Genomic DNA, 12261 nt, shown 5'->3' with positions numbered 1-12261 from the left:
TAAAGTCCTACCACACAAAATGGGGGGAAAAATTATTTTTTTTAAAGTAGCCAAGTCATCCGCCAGTATTTGTTTGCCTTCCTTAGTACCTCCCTGACTCTTCACTATTGAAATCCTCCTACTTCCTTCCTGCTGCGGGGGCGGGGAGGCTCCTGGGAGCCCTCGTCGGACCCCGCAGGCCCCGCTAGCCCCGCTACGCCTTCGGCTTCCGCACCCGGGGGGAAAAGGACCCCTTCTGTTAGAGACCGCGTGCCCTCCCTCAGGAACGCGCTGCGCGGACCGAGCTAACTTAGAACGGAAGAAGCGCTCCCCGCGCGGCCGGTGCGGGGAGCGGCCGGTGCCAGGAGCCTGCGGCGGCAGGAGCGGGGGGGTGCCACAGCCCCCGACGCGACGCGGGACGCACTGGGGAGCAGCCCCACCCCCGGCGCTGAGGGAGCCGGGCGGGGAACGGAGGACCGAGCTTCCTCACCCGCTTCGCGGAGGAGCCGGGGCGGAGCGGGACGGGGCGGGGCGGGGCTCTCCTCCACCAGCCCTACCCCGGCCCCGCTACTGCGCATGGCACGTTGCGTACCTCCCCCCACCCCCAGCAACCGGCCAGGCGGCGCGGCCCTAAACTAAGGAGGCGGAGCTGAGACGGGGTCGGGACTGCTTGCTAACTCCAGGACCAGGTACCGGGCTGGCGGGGCCGCCTGGTGCGCTCCAGGGACCAGTCCCTTCCCGCCCTGACGCCGATTCCATCTCCTCAGGGGCGGGCCTTCGTCAGATCAGCCATCCCGCGCCCCCCCCCGCCCTCCACGGGTCCCTTTTCACCCCATCCTCCTCGATTCCCGCAATGAGAGGGGCTGCAGCCTGAGAGCAGGATAGGCTTGGGCCTGCCCGGGAGACGCCGGAGCGGAGTTGCCGGGCGAGAGAGGCGTGCGCCTGCTTTCCGTACCCATCTTTCCCCCTGACTCCTAGGTGGGGAACGTGGGGCCCAGGTGTCAGTCTGCCCTTCCCAAAGAGGTGGCCGATGCTGTGCTGACCCCCCCACCCCCATCCCACAACCCCAATTCCCGTCCATCCCAGTCTGGACAGGCAGCGAATCAAGCTTAAGAAGAGAGATTTAGGTGACTCCTTGAATCAGCAAAAACAAAGAGCTTCTAAGTGTCCTGGTGTTTTCCAAGAATGTTTCAGTGCCCACGGTAGATTTCGGGTGGCGATGGGCGGTGGGGGTAGGGAAGTGAGCGCGAGGGAAGGGGAGTGGTTAAATAAAATTGTTCAAGTTTCCAGGAAATGGGAGACTAATTTTTCTGCCCAGCCTTCTGTTAAGATAACCTAGCATATTCTAACCCGACTTTCCCCGAAGAGGAAAGGCCGTTCGAACTGGTCCTTTTCTTACTGTATAATACCTGTTGAAGTACAACCGTAATTCAGTATGTATTTGAGGCTTGAGGCCAGTGCTCCATTGACTGATTCATACTGTCTAAAGACACCCAAGACTGTTTCTTATTCTTGAGAATTGAAGAAACCGAGTCTTACTGGTTACCTGCCTTAGGCCAGGAACCTACTCAGCTATTAGTTACAGTGCTGAACTTGTAAAGTCTGTTCCCCCACCCTTCTGCCAGGTTTCTTAGAGTATCGTAACTCAAATGCAGTGTTTGTAGTTGTAACCCCAGACATAGAAGTTTAGGAAAACAGTGACAGAAACAGGGGAAAAGGAAAAAAAGAAATAGAGCAAGGTAAACGAGTTCTTTTCTGTTCTCTTTGGCATCTGGTCAGCCACACTGTCAAATCGGGCCATGTCTTCTTGGTCAGTCGTCATTCTATCTTTGCAGACCCTGTCTTGACACTTCTCCTTAGGCTTCTCCATGATCACTCTGGTTTCTAGAGCACAAACATTGGAACACATCTACCTGGTCCTCTACCAGTTACCTGTGTCATTCTGGGCATTTAACCTCTCTAAGCTTTAAGCTGCTGATCTGTAAAATGAGGAAGATACTACTTACTGTGAGCCGATCTCTGTGAAGCATTTAGCATATACTAAGTTCACCATAAGTGTTTGCTGCTTTTATTATTTTTGCTATTAACAATATAATAGATAAAGAAGTGCCCATCTGATGTGTTGGGCGCCACAGCCCCTGGGAATGCAATAGTGTATAAGATGCACTTAGCAGTTGACATTGCGGTAAGTGTAAGGGTTGAATACAGAGACTGAATACCTACCAGAGGTGTGGGGTCGGGGGTGGGGGAGAATGGTGGCCAGGGAGGACTTCTGTAGCACAGGGTACATGAGATGAGTAGTAAGGAATGACAGGTCAAAGTTAATCAAGTTGGGGAGTGCAAGTGGTCCAAGAGGGGAAGCAGAATCTTTAAAGTTCTTCCTTTAGACTCCATTTCCTACCTCCCTTCAAGCATGATGTCCGACATATGGACTTATCCCAAGGCTCGTGTCCCAGCCTTCTCCTTTTTTCTCCCCATTTTCTCCTGGAGTGCATTTGTCACTGTATAGCTTTGGCTGCTAACTCCCAGGTCCACATAGCCATCTCTAACATCTCTCTTAAGCATCAGTCTTACATTTCTGACTGCTCTATCTTCTCACTTGGGATATATAACTATTTTCTCAAACTCAACATGATTTAAAAACTCGAATTCATCTTCCCACCAGAACCACTTCCACCTCTGAGTTTCCTGTTTTGTTGCTGACACACTACTCTTTCCCAGTTACTTGGGCACAAAAAAATCAGAGTCATCAGAGTTGTCCACAAGTAGAATGGGTTCCGTGATAAGGCAGTGAGTCTCTGGCAGGGGAAGTTTTCAAGCAGAGGCTAAATAACCTTATATCCTAGGGTTTGTAAAAGCTCTTCCCCTGAAGGGTGGAGGATGGACTAGATGATTTATGGTGTCTTAACTAACTAAATATAATTTCTTTATTTTTCCTTCATCCCCTACCCATCGATTTCTTTTTTGTTGTTGTTTTATTTTATTTTTAAAGATTTTATTTACTTTTTTGACAGACAGAGATCACAAACAGGCACGGAGGCAGGCAGAGAGAGAGGAAGGGAAGCAGGCTCCCTGCCAAGCAGAGAGCCTGATGCGGGGCTCGATCCCAGGACCCTGGGACCATGACCTGAGCCGAAAGCAGAGGCTTTAACCCACTGAGTCACCCAGGCGCCCCTACCCATCTATTTCTTAACATTCCCTCTGCTACAAGCTCTTATCACCCAAATGTGGTCCCCTGTAATTGTGTTCTAACTGGCATTCCTTCCCCTGGGGATTTTGCACCTCCCATTCTTCCATTTGTTTGCAGATTAATATTCCTTAGAACATTTCTTAGAACAAGGCTTCTCAAACATTTGTCAATACAGTGGTCCACAGACCAGCAACGTTACCATCAGCTGGGAGTTTGTTAGAAGTATTAGGCCCACTCCAGACCTTCTAAATGAACATCTGCGCTTTTAACAAGATCCTCAAATTTTGTGAATGCACTATAAAGTTTGAGAGACACTATCTTAGACCACTGTTTTGCGTCTGTCACTTTTCTGTTTAAAACCTACAGTGGCTCCCTCTTACCTGGTGAAGAAAATGCATCCTCTAGCATGCCCATAAGGCCTCTTCATTGTTCTCATATATCTGGAGCTGTGCTTCTGTAACTGGTTATGCAAAGGGCTGACATAACTCCTCGGTATATTTGGTCAATCAGTCAACATTACTGAGTGCCTACTACGTGATACGCACTAGTCTAGAAACTGGGAGATTCACGTGTGGACAAAACAAAGTAAGCACTAAAAATGAGCACCTAATACTATTTCATGCTTGGAATTCCCATTTTCTTTAAGTCCTCTTTGACACTGACTACCCAGGTCTGTTCCAGGTTATAGTAACTGTCTTTCCCTTTGCTTAACACCGTAAGGATTTGCCCATTTCTACCTATGTCTTCCCCAGACCTGCTGAATTAAAAATTTCTGAAGGTGGGAGTTTGAGCACCCATAGGTTTTTATAACTACATGAGTTAATTTGAAACACATCCTGGTTTGGGAGCCCATGTTCAGAAAATTAATGAAGCTGTTGGTGTGGTAGTCTAGGAACAGTTCTTAGGTTTTGTTAATTTATAGTGTTTGGAGACTGACTACTTTCTATTTCCACTATTTTTAGCCATTTCAGTAGGTGTATAGTGGTATCTTATTGTGGCTTTATATTACATTTCCCTGATGACAAGTGATGTTGAGCATCATTTCTTGTGCTTAGTGGCCATTCCTGTTCTTCTGTTCAAATCTTTTGCCCATTTTTTAAAATGAGTTGTCTTACTGAGTTATACAAGTTCTTTAAATATTCTGTATATAAAATGTTTTGTACACACACACATACACACTTCTCTCCCAACTTGTTTATTTTCTTAGTGGTCTTTCAAAGGCAGAATTTTTTCATTTTCATAAAGTTTATATTTTTCTTTTTTATTTCATGCACTTGGTATTCTTTTTTTTTTAATTATTTTTTTCTTATCCCAACATCATGAAGATTTTCTCCTGTTTTACTTAGTAGTTTCAACTTTTTCTTTACTTCTGTGATCCATTTCAAGTTAATTTTTGTGTATCATATAAGGTGAGGGTGAAAGTTCATTTTTTCTAAATGTCTATTAAGTTGTATCTATGTTATTTTCCCCCATGGAATTACTCTGGCCCCTCTCTTGAAAATTAATTGCCCATACATGCATGGATCTATTTCTGGATTCTCTGTTCTGTTTCATTGATCCATTTGTCTATGCTAGACCAAAGTACACTATCTTGATTACTGTAGCATTAAAGTAAGTCTGGAGGGGCGCCTGGGTGGCTCAGTGGGTTAAAGCCTCTGCCTCCGGCTCAGGTCATGATCCCAGGGTTCTGGGATGGAGCCCCCCATCAGGGCTTTCCACTTAGCAGGGAGCCTGCTTCCCCTCTTCTCTCTCTGCCTGCCTCTCTACCTACTTGTGATCTCCGTCTGTCAAATAAATAATAATAAATAAATAAATAATCAAAGTCTGGAAATCAGGTAATAGAAGTCTTCTAACTTTGTTCTTTTTCAAAATAATTGTGGCTATTTTAGGTCCCCTGTATTTCCATATACATTTGAAGATCAGTTTAACAATTTCTCTTTAAAAGTCTGCTGGGATTTTGATTGGGATTGTACTGAATCCATACATCAATTTGGAGGGAGTTGACATCCTCACAATACTGAGTCTTCCAATCTATGAACATAGCATATCTCTTATTTAGCTTATCTTTAAATACCTCTTAGCCATGTTTTATCATTTTAAACATACAGGTTCTTATTCAGAATTTAAAAAAATTATTCCTAATTATTTTATGTTTTTGTTTGTATTATAGATAGTTTCATTTTTTAAAATTTCATTTTCTTTTTTTTTTTTTTTAAAGATTTTATTTATTTATTTGACAGAGAGAAATTACAAGTACACTGAGAGGCAGGCAGAGAGAGAGAGAGAGAAGGAAGCAGGCTCTCTGCTGAGCAGAGAGCCCAACGCGGGACTCGATCCCAGGACCCTGAGATCATGACCCGAGCCGAAGGCAGCGGCTTAACCCACTGAGCCACCCAGGCGCCCCTAAAATTTCATTTTCTAATTGTTCTTCGCTAGTATATAGAATTACAATTGGGTTTTGTAATTGAGCTTCTTTCTAAATTCATTTTTTTAGATCTAATAATTTTTTTGTATAATTCTTAGAATTTTCTACATACACAATCATGTTGTCTATTAATGAAGAGTTTTACACTTTCTTTTCCAATTTGTTTGCCTTTTGTTTCTTTTTTTTTTTCCTTTTTGCTTTGGCCAAGACCACTAGTACAATGATGTACAGAAGTGATAGGAGCAGACATTCTTGTTTCGCTTCTGTTCTTAGAGGCAAGTCACTAATTCTTTTTACTACTAAGTATGATGTTACCTTATACATTTTTCCTATGTATTTTATCATCTTAAAATATTTATTTATTTATTTATTTATTTATTTATTTATTTGAGAGAGAGCGCTCTTGGAGCGCTCCCTCCAAGAGAGGAGGGAGAGGGAGAAGCAGACTCCACACTGAGTGCGGAGCCTGATGGCAGGGCTTGTTCTCAACCCTGACATTGTGACCTGAGCCGAATCAAGAGTCTGATGTCTAGGGACGCCTGGGTGGCTCAGTTGGTTGGACGACTACCTTCAGGTCAGTCATGATCCTGGAGTCCCAGGATCGAGTCCTGCATCAGGCTCCCAGCTCCACAGGGAGTCTGCTTCTCTCTCTGACCTTCTCCTTGCTCATGCTCTCTCTCACTGTCTCTCTCTCAAATAAATAAGTAAAATCTTTAAAAAAAAAAAAAAGAGTCTGATGTCTAACTGACTGAGCCACCCAGGCTCCCATTTCATATATATATTTTTACCAAGTTGACTTGGTAAATTCTATTTCTATTCTATTCCTATTTGACTATTCCTATTTGACTGAATTGTTAAATCAAGAATTGGTATTGAAGGGGCACCTGGGTGGCTCAGTGGGTTAAAGCCTCTGCCTTCGGCTCAGGTCATGATCTCAGGGTCCTGGGATCGAGCCCCGCATCGGGCTGTCTGCTCCAAGGAGAGCCTGCTTACTCCTCTCTTTCTCTCTGCCTGCCTCTCTGCTTACTTGTGATCTCCGTCTGTCAAATAAATAAATAAATAAAATCTTAAAAAAAAAAAAAGAATTGGTATTGAATTTTTTCAGATGATTTTTCTCTATCAAGATGGTTTATTTTTTTTTTCTTGTTTACTCAGTTACTCTGGTAAAATTACATTGATTCTTTCTTTTTTTTTTTTTAAGATTTTATTTATTTATTTGTCAGAAAGAGAGCAAGTGAGAGTGAGCACAGGCAGACAGAGTGGAAGGCAGAGTCAGAGGGAGAAGCAGGCTCCCTGCGGAGCAAGGAGCCCGATGTGGGACTCAATCCCAGGACGCTGGGATCATGACCTGAGCCAAAGGCAGCTGCTTAACCAACTGAGCCACCCAGGCGTCCCTCTTTCTTTTTTTTTTTTTAAAGTAAGCTCTAATGCCCAGTGTGGGGCTTGAACTCATAAACATGAGATCAAGAGTCACATGCTCTACCAAGTTCATTTTTTTTTTCTGCTCACCCTACCATTTCCTTTAACTCCTTAAAATTGTTTTTTATTTGCATACAACTTTGGACAAAAACAGTTTGGTATATATTGATTCATTTTTTAGTATTAAAACAGTCTTCAGTTCCTGAGATTAACCCCACTTGGTCATGATGCATTATGCTTTTAGTCACTCCAGATATAATTTTTTAAGATTTTTATTTATTTACTTGAGAGAGAGAGATCACAGAGGAAGAGGGAGAGGGAGAAGCAAACTTGCTGCTGAGCAGGAAGCTTGATGTGGGGCTTGATCCCAGGATCCTGAAATCATGACCTGAGCTGAACACAGATACCCAACCAACTGAGCCACCCAGGAGCCCCTCCAGATATAATTCTTAACTATAAATTAACCAAACATAAAACAAGATCAGGATGATATGAAAAAAGAAACATCTGAGAAATGGCAAAAGTTCTTGGAAATGTATAAACAAAATTTAAAAATTAGTAGAAGGGTTAGAAAATAAAATTGAAGAAATATCTTGGAAAGTAGAGTTTAAAATAGGAACAAAACAAGTATAAATTAATTCTAGAAGTATGTTTTTATTAGGAATTCTGTAACATAAAAACAGAGAAAGTGGAGGAGACAAAATTATCAAAGAAATAATACAAGAGGGATGGCTGGGTGGCTCAGTTGGTTAAGTGGCTGCCTTCGGCTCAGGTCATGATCCCAGCGTCCTGGGATCGAGTACCACATCGGGCTCCTTGTTCGGCAGGGAGCCTGCTTCTCCCTCTGCCTCTGCCTATCACTCTGTCTGCTTGTGCTCGCTCTTGCTCCTCTCTCTCTCTCTGACAAATAAATAAATAAAATCTTAAAAAAAATAAAAGAAATAATACAAGAATATTCTCCCAATATTGGAAGATAAAAATTTCCACACGAAAAAGGCTACGGTAGGAGAGCCTGTTTGGCTCAGTCAGTGGAGCATGCAACTCTTGATCTTAGGGTCGTGAGTTTGAGCTCCACGTTGGGTATAGAGATTACTTAAAAAAAAAAAAAATCTTAAAAAAAAAAGAAGGCTAAGTGCAGCTAGCTTAGAAAGCAACTAATCTAGATTGTAGCATGGGGATGGAGAGCCTTAGAAAAGCAATCTTTAGGGAAAAATTGGAATGGATGAGTTTGAATGTATGGTAAAATATATTGATAAGACAAATAGCAGAGATGTACTTTGAAAAAGTCAGTTAATAGATATGTGGAAAACCAAACAAGTAAAAAAAAAAAATGAGTCCATTATTAATTCTAGGAAAGCAAATAGTGTACAAGAAAACAGATGTGGTCATCTTTGCCTCAGCTCTGAACCATGTTTCCACATTCATAACAATGTAAATGTGGACTATTGATTTAATCAAACAGTACGCCAGAATGGTGTTAAGAATGAAAGCAAGAAAGTAGGGTGCAGGAAGGTGATGTCGGACAGTGTAGTCTTCATCTACCACAGTAGAAATTTAGTAGATACATATCTAAAATGGCCATATAAACATTTTTTTAAGAGTGCTAATAAAAAGCAGGATAAACAGCCAAAAGAAGTGAAGCTCATTACTTCTGGGAAAGGATCAGTGGGGAGTTCAGTCAAGAGAAATTTAAAAATCAAAGAAGAAAGCCACATAATAACAAACCCGTCTTTTCTTATAGAGATTGTGGTATTTCCAAATGTAGTGGCTAGAGTACATCCAGTTTTATTGCCTCTGAAAGTTTCTCTAAACCAGTCTTCAGAATCTAGAAATTTATAGGTCTGGTACAGTGCTCTTAGTGGTAGACTCATAGGAGGTTTTTGTTCTTCAAAAGGCATTTCTATAAAAGGAGATTTGACTAACCTGTTTCTATTTTCCTTTTAGGCTTAAATTTTTGAAATTGAAGTAGGTCTACACATTAGGAACTCATGTCTTTTCTTGTAAGTAAACCAGAGCGAATTAGGGTGAGTGTTTCTATTCTTCTGGCTTTTCTATTTTTATTTTCTGTAAAGCAATGTGTTTTGGCAGATATTGTAGGTCGTTTTTATGTGATGCTCAGAATCCTCTGGAAGGGAGGAATGTGGGAAGTAAAGCAGATATTACAGCCTCCATTCCTGAGAAAAGAGCTTGCAGGTAGAGGCTGACCAGAGACACCAAATACACCCACCAGTTCGTCTGATAGAGAAGAAACGGAGGCTTATTTTATGAATATCACTCATACAAAATTAAATGAGTAAATTTCCCTTTTCACTATAGATATGTAATTGCTAATAAGCTGCCTATTTCCTATGAATTTTCAGCGAGTTTGTGTTTTAAAAATCAATATCAAATTGTCATTATTGGAACACTTTTTCTAAGTATAATCATGAGTTTTAACTGAAGACTCTTTAAATGTGAAAAATGTTATTAAACCTGAAAACTTCATCAGCTAAAATGACCTCAAGAACAAATACTGGATTTAGCTTGTTTGTAAGCTTCCTTGACTTCATAAAAGAGCATTATATTTTATTTATTATCAAGTATTTAATTTCTAAATGCAGTAGGAATTATTTTCAAATTCTGTAACAAGAAGTGCTTTATGACACATGAACATAACACTTTCTTTAAATATTAAAGTATATGTTATATTTTGTGATACAGGATACATTATTTTTTATACCAAGTTTTTTTTTTATTATTATTTTGGGTGTTCTTTTTTTAATTTAGAAAAAAACTGATATAGAGGAGGACAGAGAATGATGTTATAGTTCCAATTCAAAACACATCTTATACATCGTATTTCTGAAGGTTACTTAATCTTCTCTTTTCTTGTGTTTGTGTATATAAGAATAATTTATACTGGAAAGAGTAAACTTCACTGTTAAGAGGAAAAACAGAATCTCTCCTTAGCCTGAACTCTGTCTGGTGGAAAGAATGCCCCCAAGCCAACATTGAACACTATTTCTTAAGTGAAATTCAACCTTGATTTCCATTACTTTTACATATGAGCTTTTTCTCTGTGTCAACCTTGCCTGATTCATGTGAAACCAGACCACTGATGAGTATTAAGGAAATCCAACACTCATTTGAAATAGGATAGTAAAGTGGACCATGATTGGGGAAGTAAGTGTGGTCCTTGTAAACCTGGTAGAAAATGTAAGTGGTGACGTCTTTAGAAATCCTAGTGGATGAAAGAATATTCAGCTTAGTGTTTTCTTTTACAAATTAACAGAGGTTGTGAAAAACTGTTTGATCTCTATTTTCCATATTATGAATTCCAGTAGCATTTTTCACATTGACATTCATGATCCAAAGCATCTGTAATAATTGACAGCCATTGAGAGAGTCAGATGGAATCAGAAGGTAGTTTTATGTATAGGAAGGACAAAAAAACCTTCTTCGTTATTAGGGCCAGTACTACATGTTTCACAACTATCTGTCAGATTTGAAGATTATTTATCAAATTAGGGTAAAGAAGAATAGAGAAAGGAGTTAATCTATTGTTTTCTGTTGACTTAAATCCAGGATTCTTTTTAAAAATTGTCCATAGAAATGCATTTTAACTGTTTGGCATGATTCTGTTGTTGTAGTTTATGTTTGTCTAATGGCTGATAGCTAATTTTTTGTGGCTTGGAAGAAATACTAATTCTTTTTGGGGTTTTCCTCTTTAGCGGTGGGTCTCGGAAAAGTTCATTGTTGAGGGCTTAAGAGATTTGGAGCTATTTGGAGGTAAGTACAGTACGGCATTTTGCCATCACTTCAGGGTAATGTCACTTTGTTGTGATTTGTTGACTAAGTCAATTGTAAGGGCAAGTGTAAATGACAGCTCTTCTATTCATTTGGCGCCATTTTGAATCCATGGTTTCCCAAAGATGTGAGGACTCATCTGGCAGTTGACCTTGGCCTGTCTTGATTGTTAGAAAGTCAGTATTTACTTAAAGTCATATTTATTTCTTCTAAGTATTCATCCAGTTGAAAGACATATTCTTAAAGGAAAAAAACTAAGTGTTTAAAAGCTTCTAACTTTGAAGATTTTAAGAATAAAATTATTAGAACGAAGGTAGCAATGATATAAAAGTTTTAGTTTACTGATCAATCTGGTTGACTCATCTTTTCATGGTAGAAATTATGAGACTTAAGAGAACTAAGGAAAAAAAAATCTGTCAGGACAAAAATATTAACTGACTTCCTATTGTAAAATCCACATGCTGATTTCTGAAGTTGTAACCTTGCAATTTTGAGGTTTAATAGGGACAGGCATTTGCCTTTGATTCTTTTCAAATTAAGCCTTTTCAAGAACTGTGATCTTAATTTTAGGCAAAGAAAATTCTTTTCTACACAACTAATAGTAGTAGAGCCCCATTCTTTGTGTCTGGATACCAAGACACTCTTCGGCTAAAGAGGCAAGTTATTAGATTGAGTGCATCTGTTGACTAATCCCCCCCGCCCAGATAAACTTCAGTCATTGAGAACTGAAACTTGTTAATTACTAGGTGATACTTTTTCATTTATTTTCCCTAATGTCACTCAAAGGAGTATTATTTGTGAATTCTGTCAAAGTATTATGATTTAGACAAATGAGAGTTTAGAAAAATGATGAGTTATTTTTGTTTTAGTTCTGAAGATTAAAAATGAGCTGCACAGTAAAGGCAAAGCTAAATGGGAAGAAAAATACTATACTCTGGTCCTGTTGTCATTTTCTTCTAATCATAAATGGAAATACCATGGTTTAAAAGTAGACATTGGCACTGATGAAAATTGAGTTGGAAGTCCAGTTTATAATTAATTAGTTAAAAATATGCCAGTATATGTGAAGTGAATTAAGGATTTTGGTTTCAGCATCTTGAGTGTAGGATCTCTGGCAGACTTTTGACAGTTCCCTTGTCTCTGATCTGAGGAGAGTGAAGGGATTGGTCTGTAGATTGTGTACAGCTTGATGAAGTATGTATTATGAGGTTTTATACAACTTGGAATTTGCCTTCTACTCTGTAAGATTGGATTTGATTTCCTCTAATCTATTCACTTGGCTTTAACAGACTATCTTAAGCAAATGTACCTGCCACTTGTATACCAAAAAACTGATATCAAAAGCAAAAAATATATATATTATTTTGACGAATTAAGGCTAATTTATCTGTGGCTAGTCTCTTCTAACAATACAAATAGATGCTTTGATTTCTAACTTAAGATACTTGGAAATATGTGATCA

At 40.0% G+C, this 12261-nt stretch overlaps 1 protein-coding gene across 6 annotated transcripts in view; it reads left to right on the top strand.

Annotated features, from left to right (window-relative positions):
* The first annotated feature begins 482 nt into the window (after window positions 1-482).
* The window catches only part of STRADA (STE20 related adaptor alpha), a 26982-nt gene continuing 15203 nt past the window's right edge, over window positions 483-12261 (top strand). For 2 of the 6 annotated variants that reach the window (XM_032323065.1, XM_032323062.1), the window contains exons 1-3: window positions 483-668; window positions 8958-9013; window positions 10724-10781. Coding sequence is in view for 3 of the 6 variants with exons in the window: in XM_032323062.1 (XP_032178953.1) it covers window positions 9002-9013; window positions 10724-10781 (70 nt within the window). In the remaining 3 variants the exon portion in view is untranslated. Of the gene's footprint in view, window positions 669-8957; window positions 9038-10723; window positions 10782-12261 lie in introns of those variants that run through there. The other 4 variants (XM_032323061.1, XM_032323063.1, XM_032323064.1 and 1 more) reach the window with 4 other exon arrangements.

This window comes from Mustela erminea, chromosome 18, assembly GCF_009829155.1.
Source record: "Mustela erminea isolate mMusErm1 chromosome 18, mMusErm1.Pri, whole genome shotgun sequence".
Lineage (NCBI taxonomy): Eukaryota > Metazoa > Chordata > Mammalia > Carnivora > Mustelidae > Mustela > Mustela erminea.
This window is presented reverse-complemented; position numbering and strand designations above follow the sequence as displayed.